Source organism: Sarcophilus harrisii, chromosome 4 (genome assembly GCF_902635505.1).
Source record: "Sarcophilus harrisii chromosome 4, mSarHar1.11, whole genome shotgun sequence".
NCBI lineage: Eukaryota > Metazoa > Chordata > Mammalia > Dasyuromorphia > Dasyuridae > Sarcophilus > Sarcophilus harrisii.
Genome location: NC_045429.1, coordinates 192,295,999 through 192,321,829, shown reverse-complemented (window position 1 = coordinate 192,321,829; position 25,831 = coordinate 192,295,999). Strand labels below are relative to the sequence as shown.

The 25,831-nt window shown below is 37.3% G+C and overlaps 2 protein-coding genes across 3 annotated transcripts in view; one reads left to right on the top strand and one right to left on the bottom strand.

Annotated features, from left to right (window-relative positions):
- Window positions 1–6,307, top strand: part of CCDC162P — a 214,336-nt gene extending 208,029 nt beyond the window's left edge. Inside the window, exons 47-48 of the mRNA XM_031964438.1 lie at window positions 3,675–3,802; window positions 6,114–6,307. Coding sequence (XP_031820298.1) covers window positions 3,675–3,802; window positions 6,114–6,230 — 245 coding nt within the window. The 3' untranslated portion in view covers window positions 6,231–6,307. The remainder of the gene's footprint in view (window positions 1–3,674; window positions 3,803–6,113) is intronic.
- A 1,913-nt stretch (window positions 6,308–8,220) lies between these two features.
- CD164 (CD164 molecule) lies at window positions 8,221–24,030 on the bottom strand. 2 transcript variants are annotated; one of them, XM_031964436.1, is made up of 6 exons: window positions 23,657–24,030; window positions 20,281–20,358; window positions 18,533–18,604; window positions 17,558–17,596; window positions 12,632–12,688; window positions 8,221–10,874 (listed from the first exon to the last, which is right to left on the bottom strand). In XM_031964436.1, the coding sequence occupies exons 1-6, from the start codon at window positions 23,922–23,924 to the stop codon at window positions 10,711–10,713; spliced, it is 678 nt and encodes a 225-aa protein (XP_031820296.1). In that variant the 5' UTR covers window positions 23,925–24,030; the 3' UTR covers window positions 8,221–10,710. The 2 variants fall into 2 exon arrangements, with proteins under 2 accessions (XP_031820296.1, XP_031820297.1); XM_031964437.1 differs by lacking the exon at window positions 8,221–10,874 and adding an exon at window positions 11,103–11,167.
- Between the last annotated feature and the right edge of the window lie 1,801 nt (window positions 24,031–25,831).

The following is a 25,831-nucleotide window of genomic DNA, read 5'->3' as shown; positions in this document are numbered from 1 at the left end:
CAGTGTCCTTGCCTCAGAAGACTCTCCCCCCTTCTACAATTCAATTTCTAAAATGATTTTCTTTATGTATAGGTCTGACTACATTCTCCTTCCTTCCCCCTCCACCTCCAAACACACACCAATGGTTTCCTACTGCTTCAAAGATTAATCATCAACTCTTGTTATTTAAAACTCTTTATAACCTGTTATTTAAAGCTCTTTATAACCTGGCCTTAACATACCTTTGCAGACTCATTATTCAGTAGGTGCCAAAAATCCTAGTATATGTTTAAGCTATTAAATCTTAAACATATTTAATGCTATTTAAAAGTCATTAAAGCTTTTTGGGACATCCTCTACATCTGTGGTATCATCTATCAAAACTTAGAAATAGGAACCAAAAAGCCATACCCAAGGATCCCTGTGAGCTGCCTATTGACTTAGAAAACCACAAATTAACATTATCTATGTTTTACTATATATTTTATTTTGTTAAATTCTTCCCATATATTTGACACCTCTACTGCACATTCCTCTTCAGCTTTCTACTACTGGCTTTTTAAAACTTCTTCCATTCATGGCCCCTTTTCACCTGAGAAATTTTACACAATCCCAAGTATATAGATATATAAAACATATACAAATCTAACACTGATAATAAATCACAAATTTATTTTAAAAGAATTTTTTGGTATACATAATATTTTACTATTTATTAAAGGTAAAAGCAAATTTGCATACTAATGAGGTGGATGTGTGCTTGTTCATTTTTACAAAAAGAATTAAATCTTGGCAGAGTACTTGATACTTTTTATTGTTGCCAAATTTTTCACAATCCATTCAGTTATGCAATCCTCATATGGAGTCACAATCCAGTTAAAGAAGCTTTGATCTAGAGATCTCCCAGAGAACCATTATATTATAAAAAAGAAGATAACACCACAAAAAGTCTGTTCACAGACATAAGTGCTGCCAAAGATGGCTGCCATTTTGAGTGCATGGCTCCTGAGATGAGGATGTCTCAGAGGGGAGAGATGCATAGAAATTATGAAGGCTGCTTGACTTGAATGCGTCTTTCAGTGAGACAAACACACACACAATTCTGCAGTTCAGCCAGTTCCATTTGGTAAATTGTATCCACATTTTCAATGTCAATAGAAAATGGGTTACGGAAAAGGTATATGTCCTGTTCATGGAGATGAAGCTCTTTAAATCTAAATTGGAATTCCTTTTGCAATTTTTCCAGTGAATCCACACCTGTTTTGTTTGGGAATGCAATCAGCAGTTTTTCCGCTAACAGATTTTGAGTTGTGGGGAGATGGCAGAAGTTTTCCTCCTTCACTTGTTTGATGAGGAGGCCTAATTTTACTTCAAATGCTTTGACATGTGATTGCATATCACAGATGAGCTTCCCCTTTCCTTGAAGTTGCATATTGAAATTGTTGAGTAGCTCTGTTACATCTGTCAGAAAGGCAAGGTGCCATTTCCATTCTGCATCATTGAGCTCTGGTACTTTGTTTTTTGAAAGCAGAAAAGTTGTAATCTCTGGAAGTAAGTCATAGAAACATTTCAAAACTCTTCCTCGACTCAGCCAATGGACTTCTGTGTGATATAGAACATCTTCATACTCAACATTTAGCTCAGACAGAAATTCCTGAGATTGTCTGTGATTTAGTGCATTAGCTCTAATGAAGTTAACACAAGATACCACAATTTTCATAACAGAGTCCCACGTCAGTGATTTACTACACAGCGCTTGTTGTTGGATGAGGCAGGGTATGGCTATTGGATGAGAATGGTTAAATGGTTATGTTTGTCCATCTCTTGGTTAATGTAGCAGTTACTCCTTTCTTAGATCCCCACCATGCTAGGAGCACCAGCAGTTGTCACACTGGCTAGTTTAGCCCAAACTGGGCTCCAAACCATTCATAGTTTGGCAAACCTTTTCATAGATATCCTCTTCTGTAGTTGTTCCTTTGATGCTTTGCAGTGCCACAAGCTCTTCTATGACTTCAAAATAATCATTCATCCCACGAATGAAAATTAAAAGTTGTGCAAAATCATGAGCATCATTGCTTTCATCGAGTGACAAGGAATAATATGAAAATTTTTTTACAGCGTTTTGCAAATGCTGATGCAGATTGTCTCCCATTTCTTCAGTCCTCCATGTAATTGTAGGTCCTGAAAGACTCACTGTTACTAAATAAATCGGCCTTCTCTGGACACATCTCTTTGGCAACAGAAAGAAGGCATTCTTTAACAAATTCTCCCTCCACAAATGGTCTGCCAGTGCGTGCTATTAACTTGGCAACTTGAAAACTTGCTCGCAGTGATGAAATATTTAGCTGCTTCTGCTTCACAAAAGTATTTTGCTGAGTTGTCAATGTATTTTTCAGTTTTAATATTTTATCTTTTCTCACTTCTTTTTCTTCACTTTTCTTTTCTCACTTTTCTCACCAATCAATCATATTTATCTTTGTGTTGAGTTTTATAGTGTCCATGCAAATTATATTCTTTGAACACAGACACTATATTCTGGCATATCAGACATACAGCTCTTTCCTTGTACCGCATGAAAAAGTAATCATAAGTCCACTGTTCTTTGAATATCCTACATTCCGAGTCACTTTTTCTTTTTCTTGACATCATTATTTCCTAGGGATTCCAAATTGCTATTAGTTAAAATATCAACATATATACAGTGCTACAAAAACAATATACCAGCAATAACTTTGCCCACACAGAGACATACAGACTGCAATGCCCAGCTTCCTCCAAGCTGCCTCTGTGCTGTGATGCCTCCGTTTCCCGCACTCTCTCTCCTGCTCTTTGTGCTCTCACTTCTGACCTTCACTGCTGCAGTGAATTCCCCCTGTAGCGGCCGTGACATGTGCGGCATGCACTGCACATTCCCTGCACCTGTCTATTGTGGTGGCTGCCGTTACTGTACAAGGCCACGGGCTGTCAGTTCTCCGTCTTCTGCACCTTTCTCCCTTCCCCACACCACACACCCTGGCCTGGGAACTCACCTCACCTCGGTATTGCCTCACACTCTGTCTCCATTGTCTCAGCCCATGCTGGAAGTGTGCGTTGCTAATGCGAGTTTAGGTCGAATGTCACTTCCAGTCTGATTTTGCCACAACCCAGCGGGCCACATAAACGTCCTCAGCGGGCTGCATCTGGCCTGCGGGCCGTAGTTTGAGTACCCCTGATCTAGACAAATGAGTCTCCCTGCTATTCTTTTCAGACAAAATTTCATTTCTCATGGTTGCATCTATTCATTCATTCCATGAATACACCCCCCTCACCTCTCTTTAGAATTTTACATCCTTTAACAGTCAGCACAAGTACCTTTCCTGATCCCCATTCGCTGCTAATTTCCTTCCTCTAATAACTACCTTACATATATATTCTGCATATACACACATTGACTTTCTCAACCATCCCTAATAGTAGGGTAACTCCTTGAGATCCAAGATGATTTCATTTTAGCTTTGTATCCCCAGCAATCAAGACAGACATCCTAAAGATTGACCCATAATCCCCAAGCAAATCAAAACTTCTAGAAGAATTAATCTGTAAAATGGCAAGGGGGAAAGGGAAAGGTTTCTCCACTGGATGAATTAATGTGATTTGTATGATAATGGTAAATGTGTATGTAATCTATGTAATCAATGTCATATTCAACATCTCAGGTCTTACAGCAGGGGCTAGCTATACTCGAAGTTCTGTCTCCACTCCATGCAGATTTTCCCAGCAATGCCTTTTAAAGTTTGAACCTAAAAGCAGTGAAATAACAAAAAGGATTCAAAGACCAAACACTGTAAGTAATGAACCTGGAAATGTAGACATAATGAAAAAAAAAAAAAAACTTAACATGAATTGCTTTTCAACTTATTCTTTAACTTCATGTCAATAAAATTTATGCAATAATGAAATTACCTTTTATGTCTAAAGGCTTAAGGCCAACCTAGCCAAATTGGGCAACAGTCATAAGTATCAATGGATCTCACTAGAGACTTAAGGAATTCCTGCCCACATTCTCCATTGGAATCTTTTCAAGAGTAACCTTTGCCTATATAAAGTGCTAATTCAGGCCTTCAGCACTCGTCTTAGATTATTAAATTCTTGATATTCCTGCTTCTAGACATCCCCTCTCCAAGTCATCTTTTATTTTTTTAATTCCTCTTATTTTATTTTTATTTACTATTATTATTCCCCACCCCCCTGCCAGTTACATTAAAAAAAATTTTACATTTGTTTTTTAAAATTTTTGAGTTCCAGGTTCTCTCCCTTATCCCCATCCACAATTGAAAAACCATGTATAAGGCTATACAAAACATTTCCATAAGAGTCAAGTTGTGAAAGAATAAAAACTCCCATCCTAATGAAAATAAAAATCTTCAAGAAAAATTAAGTTAAAAAGAAAGAGATAAAGAGAGAATGCTTCTATTTGTATTTAGACACAATTTCTTCTCTGGGTATTTATATACCCAGTCATTTACAAGTCATTTACAGCTGGTTATTCCAGAAATTGTTATTAATTTTGAATACAGTACATTTCACTTTGTTTGAGTTCAAGGAGGATTTTCCAGGTTTTTTCTTTTTTTTGTGAGGCATTCTACAATAATGTTACATTGAGCAATAATATTCCATCACACAAATGACAGTTTGAGCCATGAAATTTTTTTGCCTAAGAGCTGCTATGAATATATTCTTGTACATATAGATCATTTTCCTTTTTTACCCCCCAAATCTCTTTTGGTATTTTATGTCTAGTAGTGGTGGTAAAGTCAAAGGATATGCATGAACTTATAGCCCTTTGGGCACAGATCATTTCTTTTGATCATTTATCAATTGGATAATGGCTTTTACTTTATGATTTGACTTCCTTCTGTTTGAGAATAGAGGCCTCATCAGAGATACTTGCTTGGAAAATGTTTTTACAATTAATATTGCTAACTATTTCCTCCCATTTACTCTCTGTCACTCCTCAAAGTGTTTTGGTATTGACCACTCCTCTCCCCTAATAGGCCTTCTCTTTAATCACCCTACCTGCCTCTTCCCATATTCCCTTTCCCTCCTATTTTCCTTCAGGGTAAGATAGATAGATTTTTATGCTCCTATTGAGTATGTGATTTCCTCTTTGAGCTAATTCTAATGAGAGTAAAGGTTTACTCACTTACTTCCCCTCTCTTCCTTTCTCTTTCCCCTTACTGTAAAAGCTTTTTTTTTCCTCCTTTTTAATGGCAGGCAATTTACACCATCCCACTTCTCCCATATTTACCTTTCTCCCAGTACATTCCTCTCTCACCCTCTAATTTCATCATTTTTAAAAAATATATTATTCCTTCATATTCAACTCACACCTATACTCTCTGTCTCCTGCCATAATAATGAGGAAGTTCTAATGAGTTACAAGCATCATCCTTCTATGTAAGAAGGTAGTAAACTGATAAACCTTAAGTCCCTTTGATATCCCTTTCCGGATTACCTCACCCCCTCATGCCTCTCTCTGAGTCCTGTATTTGGAAATCATATTGTTATTCAGTTCTGGTCTTTTTGTCACAAATGCTTGAAAATCCTCTATTTCACCGAATGACCATCTTTTCCTCTGAAGTATTATACTCAAGTTTTGCTAGGCTTGGTTCAATTCTAGGCTCCATTGCTCTCTAGAACATCATACTTCAAGTTCTCCGCTGCTTTAAGGTAACAACTGTTAAATCCTGTGACTCCACTGTACTTGAATTGTTTCTTTCTGATTACTTGCAATATTTTCTTCTTGACCTGGGAGTTGTGGAATTTGGCTATAATATTCCTGGGAGTTTTCATTTTGGGATCTCTTTCAGGAGGTGATCAGTGGATTCTTTCAATGTCTATTTTATCCTCTGGTTCTAGAATATTAGGACAGCTGCCTCTTTTCTCTCTGAATGTGAATATTTATATTTTCTAGCTGGAATTAAGAGATTCAGAATTGAACCTAAAAACCAAAGCCAAGTTAAGTAGCACACAGAAGAACTGAACCCTGGACTTCTTAGTAAAGGAACTAAATCGCACAGCTTGTGACAATGCTGGCTTAAAAATGGTCCAAGAACTTCCCAGGAAAAATACTAATACCTAACTAACATTTCTAGGTACCCACTAAATGCCGAAGAAAAGATTGCTTACCCAATGTCCATGTTCAGTTGGCAACCTTTAGAATTCCTACTGTTCAGCAATCAACACCCTTGCTCAAGCCTACACACTGGTAGCTCTTTTCAAGTTCGCAAAGGAACCATCTACTCCCCTGCTTCAAAATTATTGAATAAAAATGGCTATAAAACATTAATATGTTAAACTCTTCAACTGTGTTGTTTTGTTGTTGGAACTACTGTTATAAAATGGCAAATTATTTAATTACTACAGCATACATAACCAATTACAAAAATAAAGTATTTAGCACCAGGATTTTAGATATAGATGTAGAGGGCCTAAAACTCTGAAAAGGTGTACTTGAATCTGAGAGCACTTAAGGCTAATTACATATTCAATGTGAGATAATGGCTCTATAAGCATATACTTAAGATGATATGGTAATGTGATGGCTCCCCTCAAGATTGGGGGTTCCTGAATGTGTGGTAGTTAGGTAAGGATTGGAGGGTTGGGGTGAGAAAGGTCAGGGTCATTTGGCTGTAGGACCAGGAGGAAAGAGGCTGGAGACTCTGGACTCCAGAACCCAGGATACATCTCTGCCAAGTCGCCATGGCTTGCTTACCTGCCTCATTCACTTCTCCCACTAAAGGCCAAGGACTTTGATCCAGACTGACTGATCCTAAGGCCCTCTAGAGAACTAGTCTGGACTTTACAAGTAGAGCTAATTCTTACCAGGCAGTAACCTGCCAAAACTGGAAATAGGCATACCCAACATATCAGCTGCCATTAATTAACAGAACAGCTAAAAACAGGTATCAGCAGTCAAGAGATGGATTACAGAAAGCAATAGAGTTCTGTAAGAACAATGTTTGTTGTTTATGAACACCTAGTAATATAGCTATAGTACAGAGAACACTGGATTAGGTAACTTGAACCTTGCAGAAATTGTTACTTGTCCCAAGTTCTGGGAACTTTCATTAGAGTATTAATAACGATTTACAAGTTTTACAAGTTTCTAGAAATGAAAAAGACTTGCAGCAGAGACTGAGTGAAAGGTGAAAATACCAAGTTGGTGACTGTCTTGATCTACTTCACAAATTTTTGATATAAAGCATTTATTACTTCTGCTTCATCAAGTGCCACCTCTTTGGCCCATCTCTGTCACTTCAGAAGACAATACAGACCTACCAATGGCATTCCCTGTAGGTATTGACATTTCAAAACTTTCTTCTTCCAACAAACCTACACTGAAGCCATCTTATCGACAAAATCATCTTCCAAAGGAAATGTTTTTAGGGAATCTCAGAAATCTTGCTATAATCAGACTCAAAAGTAAACTCAAATCCAATGTTTCAAAGGCAAATCAATCCTTGTCCAAAAATTTCAGGCATACAGAGCATATGGTCTCTTTTCTTTAAAAGGGGATCCTTGGCCAAAGTTAGTTTCTTTTTTTTCACTACTGACTAAAGTTGGACAATTTTCATTTTAATGTTTTAGCAATTAGCTTATATAAAATAAATTATTTTGTTTCCACCAAAATGAGGAGAAAAACTATTAAATTTCAGATGTCAAGTTAGTCTATAGCAAGGACTAATATGTCCTAGTGCTTTTTAGTTAAAAAAAAAAAAATCTTCCAAAATGGAAGCCCAATTTCACTTTATATCTTACTTACCCTTACTGAAATAAGCTTGGTAGAAATAGCTGGTGAATTCAACCTGAAATTTTATGTTTGAATGCCCAAAAAGAGCCATCATTCTTGGAAATCCTTCTGTCATCCTCTAATTACAAAGCTATTAATTTCCCAGAGAATGTTTCATTACCCTTGTTTAGAAAAATCACCAAGAGGGTTTTTAATATTAGTGAAAAAATTTCATTTGAGTCGTCCAACTCATCTAAAAGCCCCAAATGTCACATCAAGGACCTATGATTTCATCATTAACAATCAAACTCCCAATGTTTTGTCTAACTTAAAAGCTCCTTGAGGCTCACACAGGTTGAATATGATCAATCGGATCTGAATTTGGGTCTTCCTGGCTCCACATATAGCATTTTCTCCTTGTCAACCCATTCAGCCTGTCTTTAATTCCACAATCAAATCATAAAAGCCAATTAATTCAACATGTGAATTTATTTTAAATCAGTCGGGTCATGATTACAGATTGATTTATCATTGTCTTCACTGAAAACATGAAAATTGAAATTCAAAATACAGCAATCTGCCTATGCAACAAACTGTAAAGTACAAGGTCTCATGGGAAAGAAAACATTTTTTGAATTGGCTTTAGGAACAAAACCAAAGTCTGAAAGGTCACTGCATATCTTATAAATTAAAAAAAAAAAAATTACAAAGTCTTGATGACTCAAGAAAATACCAAACCATTATTATATGGAGAGGGAAATAGATTTTAGAAAGGCAAAGCTCTATACTAAGAGCTATTTTGTAAACTAACTTTTGCAGTTTCTTAATAATCAAAGCAGTACCCAGAATTAAGAGTTCAAGTCCTTCAAACCAAACTAGTTTTATTAAGCTGCTACATTTAGCACTGATAAATTATGTGGCAAAACCAAAATTTTTAGGCAAGAGTTTTAAGAGGTTTTAGAAATAACAAGTACCCATGGTTCCTGCTAATTTTTACTCCCTTCTCCAGTGTACACGTGGAATTATATCACATTTTCTTATTAAGTCTAATAGCACTTGAATAAAATTCTGACACTCGTGGATCCCAAAACCCAGATTTTCCCAATGTATCTGTTTCCACACTCATGACAACAAAGCCATAATTTAGTCAGGTATACCATTCTAACTTTTCCCTTCAAAATAATCTTTGAAACCAGAAATTTCAAACAATTAAGGCACTTGATCAAGTTAGGCATACAAAGGTGCAAGTAAAACAAATATCTGTACCAGCAAGTAACACAGAAAACAGTAAAACTTCATTTTAAAACTTTTAATGTAATTCAATTAATTGGAGCAAGGGTTTTCAGTTGTTCTACCACCCCCAACCAAAAAAAAATCATTGTAATACCATCTGCTGCTGCAGGTAATGCTAGAAACAAGCCACCAAGGACCAAATGACAAGTGTAAGAATGAACTAGGAAAAAACCCCAACCTATTTTAAGCCTCTTATTGGCTAAATACAATTGAGTATTAATGGAGGAAAAAACCTGTAAGGCAAACCATTATTAAAAACACTAATTTGTTCGGAGATTGAAAAAAATTAGTATTTGATTAAAGATGTATTCTAAAGTGTATGTTTCCTTACAGGTACAAGAATTTAAAAAAAGTAATCTTAAGGGAAATCATGAAAACAACTTTAAGACTTATAGGAGAATTTGCTCCAACAGAAAAAAACTGTCATTTCCTGAAATTTCACCAATCATATCTGCTGTCTTGAAAACTCTGATTGTCTCTTTCTAATAAGGAATGAACTTGAAAATGATTCCCAAACTTTAGTACTTGTCCTCCTTGCCTTATAAAGCAAATTTAAAATTTTTATGAAAGCTTAATTGGAATGCTTAAAAGGTACAGTGGCTACATATAATGAACTTTTATTAAATAAATGTAAAGCAAGTTATGCCTAATATTTTCCTGAAATTATCCTGTACCTTTAAAAATAAAATCTCATCAAAATATTTTAGCAGATACACACAAAAATAATGAAGAATTTAACTTATGAATGCTTTTAACTTCCTAGAACATTCCTTAAGTTTCAAAAATAAGTAGCTGAGACTTATAAATTACATAATAGTATGTTGCTGAGTTTCTACCAAATTTGAGTATGCATTACTGATCAGAAAGTTAAGCCCAAATTACCTTTCTTAATGAAAAAATGAGAAATCACATAAACATATAAGGCTTACACTACCTTGTTTTTGTCTTGTCTTTAAGGCACTGTTATTTATTTTCCCAATGATAAGGTGCTTTTAAAGAAAGGACAATACCTGCTACATATTTATAGTTTGTACCCTTTTGCATTAAATCTGGAATGTAACTTCCTGCATGGCATCTTATTTCTAATGTAGAAAAAAAAAAAGTACAGGTTTGTCGAGCACTAAATTCCACTTCAAGGATATACAGTAAGAGTATTGTTTTCCCACAATTAACTCCACTTTTGAACCAATAGTCAAAAATCCATCAACTCATCATTTGGCACGTTCTTTTCACAATTTAGTCTATGAACATACATCCTGAGTGAAAACGGGAATAATGCAGCTTTCAAGTTTAAAAATAACTAAATTTAAATTGCTGACAGTTATGAAACTATCAGCTCAGGACAGTGAATCCACCAATTTTTTTTTTTTTTTTAAATCTATTAGGGATATTATGCTAAGAGAAAAAAAAAAATCCCACAGCAGCAGCCACTTAAAATAAGATAGCCACAAGGATTCATGCAGAATAATTTTAAGTTTTCCTGTTGAGTACAAGTGATTGAATTGCTTTTTCTTCAAGGAAGATGCTCCAAAATATCCTATTATGCATCCTTTGGAGAGTTAAAGATTTTGAAACACTGTCTTCCATGTAGGACATCTCAAAAGATAATATTTTGGTTTCAATAAACTACACACATAAACTACTAGTCCATGTTATAATGTCGTGTCTTAAAGAGTATGGTAGTTTCGTTCTTTGGACTTGCAGAATTTATAGAGAAAGAAAACTACAGCCTGTACACTCAGCACAAGAACAATTCCTCCAATGAAACTAGCTGCATCAAAAGTAGATTTTCTTGTAGAAGGGGTAGGAATCACAGTAGTATTCGGTACACCTGTTAAGTGAAATAGAAAAGAAGTAAATAATTTTAATGCAAGATTTTTTGAGACTTTCACACAACTTTCTCTACAAACCTACTACAACTTGTTTTTAACCAAACCTATTAGAGCATTTTGGCACTAACAAGACACTTAGCAGGTCAGGTCAACTATTTCAACCTCCCTCCCAAAAGCAGCTTTATAATGCAAGAAATCCTATCTATATTAGCATACTAAAATTAAAATCCACCTGAAAATTCTTTCTCCTACTTGTCTGTAAGCCTTTCACATTTGGGCAACTTTCTGGTAGCTGAAATAAAACAATGTGTACACTGAAGCGAGAAAATAAGTTCTATCATTCAACCTTCTTTAATTCTACCCAAGAAGATTTTTCAGGAGTCATCATATTTTGTGTAAGAAAATAATAAAATTTTTCAGGTTAATAAAATTACATCTTAGCTATAAATGATGACATTCTGGCAGCTTTATTAATTTTTTTTCCCACACACAACTTAATTGCTTTTCATTCAACAAGCATTTATTAAAGACTAATGTCATGCACTAGGTAACAAAATGCTATTCTAAAGACTTGGAAAAGTTCAAACACAGGAAATACTAGCAAAGCTTCTAAGGAAAAAAATAATCATATCTACATTGATTTGACTCAATTAAATTAAATAAATTTTACTGGGTTATCAGAGAAGTGAATTAAAATGAATTTTCAATTATTTCACTGTTAAAATTGAGAAGTCTGTAGCTAATGTTAACTTAAGTACTTGTAAAATCTGTTTACATTGAATATTATGTATAGAAAAAACTTATAAGAGCTTAAAATTTTACTTTCTCATTACCTAAAATAACTGTTTCCCTTGGTCTGCCAAAAAATAAGCTGACATATAGAGAACAGTAATGAAATAATACATAGACGGTTTAAAATTTATACTTTGAGGTCCTTTTCATAACATTTACCTGAAAATTAAGGCCACAGGTAAAAGAGATCCCATCCCCAGCTGCTCTTATACCAAAAATTGCTTTAAACTTAATTTTAAAAACAATTTAAAAACAAATTTTAAAAATTTGGTATTGCTCTATTATGGCACCTAGATTTTAAATTGATGGCATGATAGTTGAAGTCCTACAGAACTTTTCATTTGGTTTTGGAAAAGACAGAAGTAATGTTCAGTAAAGAAACTATAGACTCACAACAAATTTTATTAAGACAATCTTAATCTCAAGCCAAAACATTTATGCTCCTCTAACATTTTAAAGTTTCCCAAACAGAATGTTACACAGTAACACAAAGCTTTGTAGTGGCCTTAATTTAATATATTGCACACACTGACTCACTGGAAAAAAAAAAAAAATTATTTCTCCTTTTAATTTCAATGACTATCATTCTCACTAGGGAAAAAAAGAATGTATTTCTTATTGAGTTTTGAATAATCAAAATGAGACAAAATTTTAAAAACTAATTTCTGAAACTTTAAAATGACTACAATTAGATAGTAACCAAAAAATTCTATAAATAGGGACTATTATATGGTCATTCTGAAGAATATCCAACTTAATAGATCGCTTGAACTGCCTGACAGTTATGACCTAGTATTGGGAAAGACAAAACTGTAGCAAAACCTATTACACTAAGATTTTAACAATCTTCTTCTGGTTCTCGAGGACAGAAGATAATGCTCAATTCCCAATCATAATAGGATATATTTGAAAAAAGTCATTCATTCCATCTCATTCTTATCATTTAAACACTGAGTTAACTTACCTGATGTGACAACTGTGGTGACAGCTGGAACAGTTGAGACTGGAGGAGAAGGTTTAGCTGGATCAAAGAAAAAGTAAAACTTTTAAAATTAGCTGTCCCCAAACCACCCAAACTTTGGATCAAAAATTACTAATTGAAAAATATTTCTTGGCTCAGGTGCTGAGAACTCAGTTGTTAAATTTTAGCCAGACATCAATGATCAATGTATATTTCCTTTTTGTAAAGAGTCAAAGATAGCACTAGCATTCCAGCCTCCTCTACTTTCTACTTTTATTATGGTTATGTTATCAATATTTGTGTTGTTTGTATGTTCATATTCTCTCGTGTCTAACAGTTATAATTTCCTATTATGAAGGTTTCAAGATATATCTTTTTAGTCTAGTAGCAGATGTTTAATTATCATTAGATGGTAAAGACAAGTCAATATTTATCACAAGACTACTCCGAGTCAGGCACTGGTGCTAAGGGATATAAATAAAGGCCAAAGATAGCCCAGCCCCCGTTCTTGAGGATTTCACAGCCAAAATGAGGAGAATATATACAACAACTATGTACAAACAAGATCTGTCCTGGATAAATTAGAGGTAATCTCATATGGGAAGGAACATTAAGAAGCAAGGGGAAGGGCTTCCTGCAGATGGTAAGACTTCAAATTAGACTCAAAGGGAGCCAGAAACAGAGATGAACAGGGAAACAATTCAGGCATGGGGGAAGGGAGAGACAGCTAGTAAAAACACAGCCAAGAGATGGAATTTCATATGCCAGAATAATAAGCGTCCCTGGATTGTATGTATTACAAAAAGGAAAAGAAGGTGTTAAGAGACTGGAACTGTAGGACAGTCAGGTTGCTAATGGCTTTATTAAGAAAAAAGGATCCTTCAAGTCAGGAGAACCTGAGTTCAAATCTGGTCTCAGACACTTAACACTTTCTAGCTGTGTGACCCTGGGCAAGTCACTTAACCCCAAATGCCTCAGCCAAAAAAAAAAAAAAAAAAAAAAAGAAAGAACAAAGAAAAAAGAAGAAAAGAAAAGAAAGAAAGAAAATGAATTAATGAATGCAGGGGGAAGAAAATGAATTAATGAATGCAGGGGGAAGAATACCCAAACTAACTTTTTAATAAGATTAACCTGACAGCTGAATTGTGGCTGGACCACAGTAGGGAGAGAGCTGAGGCAAGGTGACAACAGTATAGACCAGGGGTCCTCAAACTTTTTAAATAGGGGGTCAGTTCTCTTTCCCTCTGACTGTTGGAGGGCCAGAGTATAGTGAAAACAAAAGCTTTGTTTTGTGGGCCTTTAAATAAAGAAACTTCATAACCCTGGGTGAGGGAGATAATCGTCCTCAGCTGCTGCATCTGGCCCGAGGGCCGTAGTTTGAGGACCCCTGGTTTAGACCCAAGGAGAGCTTGCACAGAGCGCTGGCAGTGTTTGTGGAGAGGAAGCATTTACAGAAGATGGTGTTGGAGTAGACTCCATGGGACTTGGGACCCAGTTGGACAAGGGAAATGGGCTGAAGACGACACTTAGGTTGCAAGCCTAGGTGACCAGGAGGATGGCAATGTGATCAATTCTTAAGCAGGAAGGAGAGAAAGGTTTGGGAAGAAAGAATGAGCTCAGTTTTGGACACACTGAGTTTGCAATGGTGGCTGGTGACAGGAGGGGAAGAGGAGGACACATTAGATCTGAGACTCATCTAAGCAGAGGCGATACTTGAATCCCCAGGAGCCGTTAAGATGGCTGAGTGAAACAGTATTAGAGGGAGATTAGAGGGAGAAAAAGGTCCTAGTTCAGGATCCTGAAGAACTCCCACGGTTATTGGGCATGACATGGACCAAGACCCAACAAAGGAATCTCAGAAGGATAAACACAGAAGAGAATCAGGGGAGAACATTACCATGAAAATACAGAGAAATTAGAGAAATGCCTATCAAGGAGAACTGAGTGACCAACATTGTCAAGAGCATCAAAACCAAGAGAGTGTGAAAAGGACATCAGAGCTGCGAATTGAGAGCTCACTGGCAACTTTAAAGAGAGTGGTTTCAGTTCAACTAAGTCAGAAGCCAGACTCTAGAGAACAGACAAGACTGGGGAAAAAGAAGTGGAAGCAGCTCGTCCAGAATCACAAAAGGTTAAAGACACAGGGCAAGAGCTGATAAGGGCGGGTAGATTGAGGAGGGGTTTGTGAGGACCAAATGCACAGGGGATTGTTGGCTGACATCAAGGAGGCAGTGAACAGACAGGGACAGACTGGAGTTATGTTAACATATAGATAACAGAAAATGATGTTGGAGAAGATGGCAGGGACTGGGATCATTTGTACCTGTAGAAAGGGATCTGCCTTAGAGAATGGTCAATTTTTCATTTGAGACAGAGGTGATTAGCAAAAAGAAGAGGAAAGCATTGAATGAGTTGAGGAAGAAGAGTAAGTTTTAAGTGACCTCAATTTTTTAGCCATGTATGAGGGTAAAAGACAAAAACATAAAGTGTAGAAGATAAAGTAAGGAAAAAGAGCTGTAGTAAGTGGGAAAGTGAATGAATTAGGGAGGCTTACTGTACCCAAACAACAAGATTTCATGATTCTTTCCAGCAACACATGAATAGGACTGAAGGCAGATGAGCCTGGCAGGGCAAAAACTGGCAATAACACGAAAGGACAATAAAGAGTTAAAAATCAAGGGATCGTTATAAGGAAAAGACACCACAGTCAGTGCAGGTGGGATGGCTTTGGAAAGAAATGAGGGGTAGAAGGACTGGAGGTTACGATGAGGACAAAGAACAAGGTTAAAGGTTGCTAGGCAGAAGAACTAGTAAACATAACTGGTAATCCACATCACTGATAAGAAATATTTGCTGTGTACCTCCTATATACAAAAAGACTATGCCATCTATCAAGGATAAAAAGAGACATTTTCTGTTCTTCAGGACCCAACAGTCTAATCAGAAATGTTAAAACCTCTAGAAACAATACAAGCTAACGTTAATGAACAGTGCCACTACTACAACTGTCAAATTATCTTGGGAATTTTGGAAGGCTATGTAAATACTGTGTTCTGCTAAAAATTTACTTCCTCCCTGGTTATCTATCTGTTTTGCCTCCTCTTTCTCCAAGAGTAGAATTCTAACAGTAGAACTTGATACGTTGGTGAAAATAGTTTACGTGATAAACCCAGTTATGAGAAAACTTGGAAGTACAGTGAGTAGTTTGTCCATCTTGGTTGCTTAAGATTTTAGTGGGTCATGATTATTTGATTTGCATAAGACCACAAATAAACAGTTTCATTCAAATTCAATATTTATTATTCAAACATGTTTTTTTTCCTAGATTGCCTCTAAAATCACCCATTGAAAGAAGAATATTTGGAGCTAAATCTTCACACACGCACCCCCCCCCCACACACACACATATATTGTTGCTTGCTAAGATGTGTTTTCTTAAGTCATAAATGGTATAACTTATAAATTTGTAACATCTATAATGACTTTTAAAAATTAAAAAGTCACTATAGTATTATCAAATGACTTAATCATTCATTCCTACAATTAATTTTGCTTTTTACTTGATAATAATTACTCCATTTGTTCCCAGTACTCAAAACATGGCATAGATGCCAGGGATGGTTCCTACAAATCAGGTTGTAATTTTATTTTGATTCACCTTGATAAATATAATGAATTCCTTAATCATTCAAAGGATCATTCAGAAACATGACCCTATTTCTCGACCTCTTTTTTTTTTAATGTTGCTTTTTTATTCCTCTCCCTTAGTTCATCACATTGTTACTGCTAAAAATTAAGAGAAATTTGACTAACATCAGTGGCAAGGTTCAGGACCACAGAAGACCACCTCAATGCTTTTTGTAATATTATGAATAGCAAAATAGAAGTGTTTCCTAACTATACTTTCCCCAAAGTTAACAAAATTTCCCGCCATCTAATATAATAAATTTCTTCTTATTATAACTGGTTCAAATGTTAGACAAAGACTCTAAGATAGGGAAAAGTAGAAGATAGTAGAGTCATAAGTAGAATGCTGCTTGGGAAAAGGGATTTCTCTCTCAGGCAGAAGGTAAAACTAAAATCTGGTCTCTATCTTTTAGTTATTAAACTGTAAAAATGAAGTCATTTTAATTCTTTCTACTAATTAAAAAACTGAAAGACTGAAATATTTAAAGAAAATGACTAGATTTTCTCCAAAAATGTGTCTATACACAGATACTTCAAACTTCAAGGATCCAAGATCTCACCTGTGTGGTTCCTCTCTCCATTGATATAAATTGTATCCGTTCACAAAGTGTCTTCATGAGATTTTATGACCAAATAATTTATCACCTTATTGCAAAGTGGAAAAGAGCCATTCCAAACTTAGGTAGATTATACAGCATGTTAGCAAGAACCAGATATGATATTCATTTAATATTAAAAAAAAACACTTCTTAAATGCCTACTATCTAACAACTAACTGCGTTACAGATGAAATACAAAGATTAAAAGGTGACTCTTTCTACTCCCCAAGGAGCATATTATTTTCTGTCCAATAGAAATGTTTATTTCTACTCAAATCTATTATGCCTCATTGTTGTAAGCAGATGATAACAGATTTCTTAAAGGCTGAGCCTGCAGAGCACAATGTGTAACAATTCCTCTATTTACTGAAAAGACTAGAGAATCTTTGCTAAAATTCATTGCAGCTTAATACCAGTTAATGAAATGCTTTCAACCATAATAATTTATGTTTATCTAAGGGGCTGCATGGAAAAAGAATAATCCATACCAATAAAATTACATATTTACAACTATTAAAATGACTGAGTGACCTTTCCTCTATATCACTTTAAATTAACTCTAGGATTTTTCAAATATTCAAATACTATGAAGTTATGACAAAACCTTGAAATTACATACTAGTAAATAGTTATCTTAAATTACCTGTAGAATTAGTTGGAGATGGACTGATAGTAGGTTCCACTGAAAACAAAAGCAGAAACAAAACATCAACAAAATTATATAATAAATGTTATTCAAAATATTATCATCTAAACTAGTGGATCCTTTAATTTTAAGCGCTACTTTCAAAGCTATCCTAACTGAATAATTGAAAATAGTCATTCAAAGCTGCTCATTCCATAAGCCTTTTTGGTCTATTTGTGAAGTTTGGCAAAATATTTCAGTGAGAAAGTAAGATTATGCCTTATTAATTTACCCTGGCTCTATAGAAACTTTATAAACCCAATACATGAAAAATGAGATCAATGATTACATTAGTTTCAAAATAAGAATATAGAAGGTGCTACTAAAATATTTAACTGGAAGTTAAAAAAAAATTACTGAAACTTGCTATGCCATTTCACAGTAAAACAAGTTTACAAACCATTTCTTCCAGAGTGCTTTACAGCTACAAAATGATTTATGCAATACATGAAATTTGATCCTTACAACCACTGTGTGAGATAAAGTAGGGGTACTAATGATGCCAAAATTCCCTCATTGATCTAAATTAGTAATTCACATGCAACTTACACTTTAGACACTGAAAATTTTAAGTGAATTGCCCCTGATCACACATAAGAAGAAATAGGATTTGAACCCACGCTGTTCTTGACTACAAAGCTAATCTTATCCATTACTTTACAATATCTCTTGGATAGGATAATTCCCCCTATCTTACAGATGACTAAACTGAGACTAAGTCAAATGACTTTTCCAAAGGCAACATATCAAAAGTTAAAGTCATAATTTAGACAAAGGATTTAGTCTTAACTTATACAATATCAGAATAATTGGTTCCATTTTGAAAAAACTTGCCTTTATTTAAAGTAATAGCCTTAACCCCACCCACCCGTCCCCTGCTATTTTGAACAGTAATGAACATACTAAAACCAGATTTAGTTACCAGTTACTTACCTAAACAGTTACTTGAGATGTTAACTACAGTACAATTTGGAGCTGTTGCATTTTCTGAACAGTAGCCACCACCTAATGAAGAAATACAAATTGAAATAAGTTCTTTGAAACCAAGATTTTTATTTTGTATTTTATATAAAATTTATATATCCATCAGATAATTTTTACCAACCATTTTATATCCACCAGAAAGAGTGCTCAGAATAGATGCCTAATGAAGTAACATCAATATTGGCCAAGGCAAAAAGAAAAAGGACCAATATTCTCCTGAGAACTGAGCATCAAAAACACTTAAAACCTATACATGAGCATAACAGCCCCCACAACTACAATCCTCTTTCATGTTGTCCCAGAAGAATAGTAGATAAATTTCTCGCCAAAGAAGTATCCATATCACTCCCAACCTTATTCTCACCAAGACTATATTATTTAGCATAAAGAAAGCACCACCCCATCCCTATTTTATGCCATATCCAAGCATCTTAAAAAAAACTTCTTCTACCAGCCAACTAGATGGCACAGTGGATAGAGGACCAGCCCTGAAGTCAGGAGAACCTGAATTCAAATTTGGCATCAGACACAACACTTCCTTTGTGTGTGATCCTGGGCAAGTCACTTAACCTAATTGCCTCAGGAAAAAAAAATTAAAACCTTCTTGTAACTCTATCTTAAAATTAGCACAATGCTGAAAAAAGAGCATTTAGAGAATATTACATTTCACTAAATCAGCCAATATACCATATTAATGGCAGCTTTCTTTTAATTTTTAGAGGCTAATTAAAAATCACCATGAATCTTCATTTAATTATTACCATTCATAATCCAAAATATGTTTAAAATGGTTGTAACATGTATAACCTATATCAGATTAGTTGCTACCTTGAAGGGGGGAGGGGGAAAGGGAGGGAGAGAAAAAAGAATTTGGAACTCAAATCTTACAAAAATAATGTTGAAAAATATCTTTACATGTAATTGGGAAAATAAATTGTTGAAATTTTTTAAAAATTAAAAATCTAAAACATGGAAGAAAAAAACTGACTCTACCTTCCCTAATTTAATTCCCTAAAGAATCATGAACTAAAGGGGCCTATAAAAATGATATTACCTACTGTTAACCCATAGCTATACCCATATTCCTTGAATAGTCTGACTCTTTATCTGCAGATAACTATGGAAAATATTTCGTACCTCTTTGGACTTCTGCTTCCTCATCAATAACTGTTCTTTATTTTTAAGACCCTTTCAGTTCTAATGTGCTATGTAAAAAAGACTCTATAACTTCCCCTGGGGCCATTTTAGTATTTTTTTTTTAATCCTAAAGGTCAAGGTAATTTTTCCTTAATTCTACCAAAATTTTTCTTGCTTTACAAGCCTATAAGACCTTCTAAATAAAATAATCCATGAAAGCAAAACAAGGAAAGTTAATCCTTGAGATCTCAAATTATAAAAATACAGTCTCCAAAAATAGAACATTTTAAAGCAAGAAGGTCAATCTCTTGAACTTGCATTAAAAAAAAAATTGATAACTGCTTGCTTTTCAATATAATTAGTTTCCTTTGTAATCTTATGTATTTTTAGAGGTTCCAGAGGTTCTTGACTAGTCCACAAAATAAAAAAAGATCATTCTCTAGTGGGATCTCTTTACATAGACTTCATTTCTGATTATCAGTAATACTTTTTCAGTGGCATATGAATTCTGTATATTTCTTAGATAATATTGTTTATTTGACACAAGCTGAGATGCTTACCATTACAAACTGTCCAAAAGCATGTGGTATTTTTGCTCTCAACACAGGAAGTGCAGTTAGTGTGTACTTCACAGCTTTCTAAAATAAAATATTTAAATCAAAAATTCAATTTGTATTAACGTATACCCAGTTTTACTCATCATCTTTTCAAAACAACATGTGACACAGCAAAAAAAGAAGTTATTTTACTTGGTGCTACAAACTCTGTAATAGTAAGGATTTACTGGAAGGGAAAATTAAAAGATAATATGAATTTTAAACAGAAATCAAACTGATTTGGTCAAGTCATCTCTAAGCAAAATCCTTTTATAAAAAAAAGAGAGTAGTAGAAGTTTTATTCACATTATTTTATAATATTTTCAATATAAAATCATCTTTTTTTCCCCCAAAAGGAACCATTTTTCAAATAGATTCATAAAATCCCAGGATAATCAAGAGGCATTTCATGACATCACGATGCTCATAGTCCTTGCTTTCTGTTCTATCCTATATAGAATGAAGAAATTCAAATAGAAACCAGGTCTACTAAACCAAGTACCTTCTCCCTGTCCATACTGATTTTGAAAGTCTTATAACATCATGTTTTTATTAAATATTTCCAAAATATACTTTAATTTGGTTCAACAGCACTATGGTGTTTGACATCTCTGCTATAGAATTAAAAGCATGAACACATTATTTTAAAACTCCAAATATCTTTGGAAACTACTGCCATGGAAGACTAAGAGTTAGAACAATAATTTTTAATATTAACAGTTTTCTACAGGGTATGAGAAATTGAGGCTTGCAAATGGTCACATAACATGTCAAAAGCAAAATTAGAATTCCTTGATCCTAAAATCAGATGTCTATCCACTATGCAATTCTGCCTTTAAAAAAAAAAAAAGGCAAGTATTACCTTGCCTTGCCTTGCCTTGCCTTGCCAAGTATAACACCTATCCCATAACATCTCAAAATAAGGACTGTAATGATAAACACAGTTTAAATGTTGGAACCATTGATGTTTAGTGAATGCCATACTATAAGGCACAAAGGGATTTACATAAAAGAAGTTTCTTCCTTCCAAGAAGCTAATAAAAACATAGATTAAGAACATACATACCTTAGAGACCACTTAGTCCTACTCTGTTATTTTATAGATGTAGAAACTGAGGCCCAGAAACATGAAGTGGCATGCCTAAAGTCACAAGTAAGAAGCTGCACTCAACTCAGGTTGTTGAGTTAGTTTTCAGTGATCTTATTCAGTGACCCCATTTGGGGTTTTCCTTGGCAAAGACACTAGAGGGGTTTCCTTCTTCAGCTCATTTTGCTGATAAACTAAGGCAAGCAGGGCTAACTGACTTGCCCAGGATCACACAAGCTACTATATGAGACCAGATTTGAATTTGGGTCTTAACTCCAGATCTGGTACTCTATATCCAGTTCCCCTATTTGTTTTGAACAGAAATCTACCTAACATTCCTATGAGCCAAGAAAAATTTAAGTTACTTCACATAGTAAGCAAGTTACTATCTTGCTTAGATAGAGCTGTTTCAACTTCGATTACAAAAGGACAACTAACTTTGATCTATTTATTTTATAATAATAATGTATTAAGTGCTGTGTCCTACAGTTCTCATGTTTGTAATATAGAATTTTACTGAAATTTCTAAAATATCCTATCAAATCAGGCATACTTTTAATTACAATCAATGTATCACTTTCTCCCAATAGTATTTTTTTTCAAAGAAATGAAAATTAGTATTTCAATACCCAAAGAGGCTTTCATGAACATCTGTTTCATGAACATTTTTTCTTTATTTTATTCTGAAAGTCATTCACATTTTAAATTTAAGAAAAATCATTAACAAGACAAATATATTAAAGAATTTTGTGTATAATAAAATCAACTTAATTCACCTGACAGTAAATTAAGAACTCTTCCACTTCACGTTACTTCTTGAGTTAACATCCTACCATAGCAGAGTTTTAGGGGAGAAAAGTATTAGATTTGGAGTCACAAGATTTCACATTCCAAAACTGCTATTTAATTTTTCTGTGACTTTGGGCAAGTGACTTCATCTCCGTCTCAGCTATCTCACCTCTAAAATGAGAAAGCTGAAGTGGGTTATCTCTAAGGTTCTATATCCTGTGATTAACTACTTTTATGTGGCTTCATAACTTAGCACATTATATTTCTATGCTAGAAGGAAAAAAAAACAAACAAGAGGAAATAAGAACGGTTATGGTTTGGTATCCAACGTTATTTATGCAGAATAGGCAGATTTAACTCCCCAAATTTAAACATCCATTTAGTGGTTTCTAGAAATGGAAACTAAACTCAAATCTCTGCACATTCAAGTTACACGCATGATGAACTTGGTGCTTTCAAACTTTTCTGAAAAACTGCTCTTAACAATTTAGTACTAATAACAATTGACGGCCACAACGCCCACTAACGCTGCCTTCCAGAAAAGATGGTTACACACTGGGCACTTTTCTTTCTCAGTTTCCGATTTCAGGGATTTTAGTAAATCCGCTTCCTGCATGTGCAGATCTGGAAAACACCGGGCAGAGCGCGGAGGCAGACTCCCACGTACTCGTGCCTCACCAAGCGCGGTTAGTGTTCTGGAGCGGAGACTTTTACCTTGTTTCTCCAGATCAGTCAATCAGCATTTACTGAGCGCCCTGCTCTGAGCCGGGCTAAATGCCCGGAATACCAAGCTTAGATTTTAGATCGTAATCTTAAAAATGACCTTCCCGCCCCTACCCCCTTCATCCCTCAGGGAGCTCTGAAGACCTCGCCAGGAGCGTCTCCTTATCTACATCAGGTACCCGGAGAGCCAACCAGACGCGGTCTCCAGACCTTGGCGAGTCTCCGGGGCCAGAGCCCCTGCAGCGGGCTACCGGACGCGATCGCATTTCCCGGGGACCGCATCTCCCCAGGGAGGGCACTCCCTGGGCAGCCAAGTCCGCGTCTCGCCACCGGGGACCCCGCCGAGGGGCGGGGGAAGAGAGGACGACTCGGGCCCCGCGCAAAGGCACGCGCAAGGCCCCTCCGGGCCGGGGGAGCCACGTCGGCCCCTCGCCTCCGCGTAGAAAACAGGGCTTCAATCTCTATCGGGATAAAGTTAAATTCGGGAATGAGTTGGGAACGGGCCGCGCGCCCAACCATTCCGAGCCCGGACAAATGTATTCCGCATACTCGTCCCCCCCTTTTCTCCCAAAGTCCCGGTCCCCGAAACCGGGCGGGCCAGAGGTCCCCTCCCCAGGATGGTCCGCCATGTTGCCGGAAGAATTAACTACCCTCCCCGCCCCCGCCCTCACCCCCGCCCCCGCCGGCCACACACGCGCACGCGACCCAGCGCGCCGGGAGAAACTGCCGCCCCGCCCCCACCTGGTGCCGGAGCTCGGGTCGTGGCGGGCTCCGTCTTGGGCTCGGGAGTGAGCGTCGTCTTGGGCTGGGGAGCGAGCGTCGTGCTTTCGGGAGGGTGACTGGTGGTGTTTTCGGGAGTGGATTTCGTCGTGGGCGGCGGTGACGACGCGGACTCTTTTGGGTTGGCCGTATGGGTAGTGTTTTGAGCCGCGCTCAGCACACAAAGCGCGGCCAGGCAGGCGGCCGCGCCCCAGAAGAGCGGCCGAGAGGGCCCCCGTATCCCGTTCATGGCGCTGGTGCTCAGGAGACGGTCTGCCGCTGCAGAAGAAGCTCCGTCCCCCTGCGGCGCCGCCTCGGAGACTCCACTTCCCGCTGGCTCACCCCGGGGTCACGTGGGGGGCCTCGGCGCAAGGGGGCGGGGCGCGGGGCGGCCAACCAGGGCCTGGCAGGGCGGGGCCCGGCGAGAAAGTTGGGGCTATGGGCGTGTGAGCGAGGAAGCCGTGTGGTCCGTGTCGGAGGTCCCCCAGCCCTCTCTGGCCGTCCCCGGGTGGCCACGCTTCCTCTCGTAATGGGGGTTCGAGGCCCGTACTCCGATGCCCACCTGGGCCCACGTGATCTGAGGCTCCCGCCTTCCTCGGCCGGATCCGCCCCCTCCGAAGTTGAACCAACTTTAGCCCACGTGGGGCGATCGTGAAGTTTATAACCAAGGAACTCTCCGCCCTGCTCCGGCCCCCTGCCGATCTGAGATAGCGGGCCGAACGGGCATCCTCTCCTGGGTCCTAGTGGCACACCTCCCCTTCCCTCCTCAGTGTCCTGCCCCAGGCGGGAAAACTGAGTCACGCAGCTGGGCGGGGCGGGGGGCGGGGCTGTAGGTCCGGGTGAGTCAGGCCGAGCCCGAAATAGAAAGCTGGGGCTCCACCTACCCGCCCGCGGGCCTCTCACGCCGCGCCAAGCAGCTGTGGCTCAGCGCTTGGCGCTGGGCTGGCGACCAGCCCTGCCCTCCCAATGCAGGGTGGCTCAAACTCCGTCAGAGGAGACTTTGTACCTCTCCAGCTCACAGCACCATTTCTGGCACGTAATAAAAGCGTCGTGGCTTTTTTTTTTTTATTATTGTTTTTGGTTTTGTTTGGGCTGACGACGGAGTCTTGCGAGGATAGATTTGAATTTGTGCCTCCAGATCCAAAACCCTATACAATTATCGCAGAGGTTGTGGTTGCTGCTGTTTGTCCCCGTTCTCTTAGAGAACCATGACGTCAAGGAGGTGATGCGCGAGTGAATTCGACTTAAGGGAGGGAGGGCGGTGCAAGGTCACCTGTCTCACTCTCCCCTCCAGAGCCGTCTGGGTCCGGTGGCAAGATAGCGAACAGGACAACTGGAGATGGCCCTGGAGCAGTCGAAGCAAGAATCTTTCCTTTCGCCTAGTCCAAAAAAATCCACCTTCGCTTCCAGACTTGACCCAACAGGAATCGCAACTCCCTCCATCAAAGCAGTTTGGCTCAGTTTCCCTTCCCCTTCCCCTTCCCGTTTTGGTATCTTAGATGTGGAAGGAGAGTCGCCAAGAAGAAAAGTGAGAGGAGCTGTTCTTTCTCTCTTAAGCCGCGTGACCCTCTCTGAGCTTCAATTTCCCCAAAGGTGAAATGTGAGATGCCTGGGATCTCCCAAATTCCTCCTCAGGCTGCACCACTAAATTTAAAGGAACTGCTCTGCCTGACTTGCACCCTGAGTGAGTAGCAGAGCAGGGATTTTAAAAGTCAATATAAGTAAGGGGTTGCTATGTTTGTTTTAACTATTTTGCTGACAGTTTGGGCTGTCAGATTCATTTCCAGTATTCTTTGTTAGTATATTCAAGAATTACATAACTCCTTCCATTTCAGAAGTCTTATACTTAAGTTTGGAATTTTTAAATTTTTCTTTCATTTATTTATCTCGAAAATATAATCTAGCTTCTTAATTTTGTTGCCAGTCCCTTTAAAGAAATCATAACCATATTAATATGAGCAAATATCCATGAAACTTTAATGAATTCTCACATTTCCTTCATATATTTGAATACAACAACACATTGATTTGATCGTGGCAGAAGAATATCTTCTTCCCTCCTTCTGGATCCCTTATTTTGGTATTCTCTATAAATGCAACTAACCTAAAACTCAGTTTTTTAGCTTCTTTATGCCACTGTTAATTCATCCCCATCAA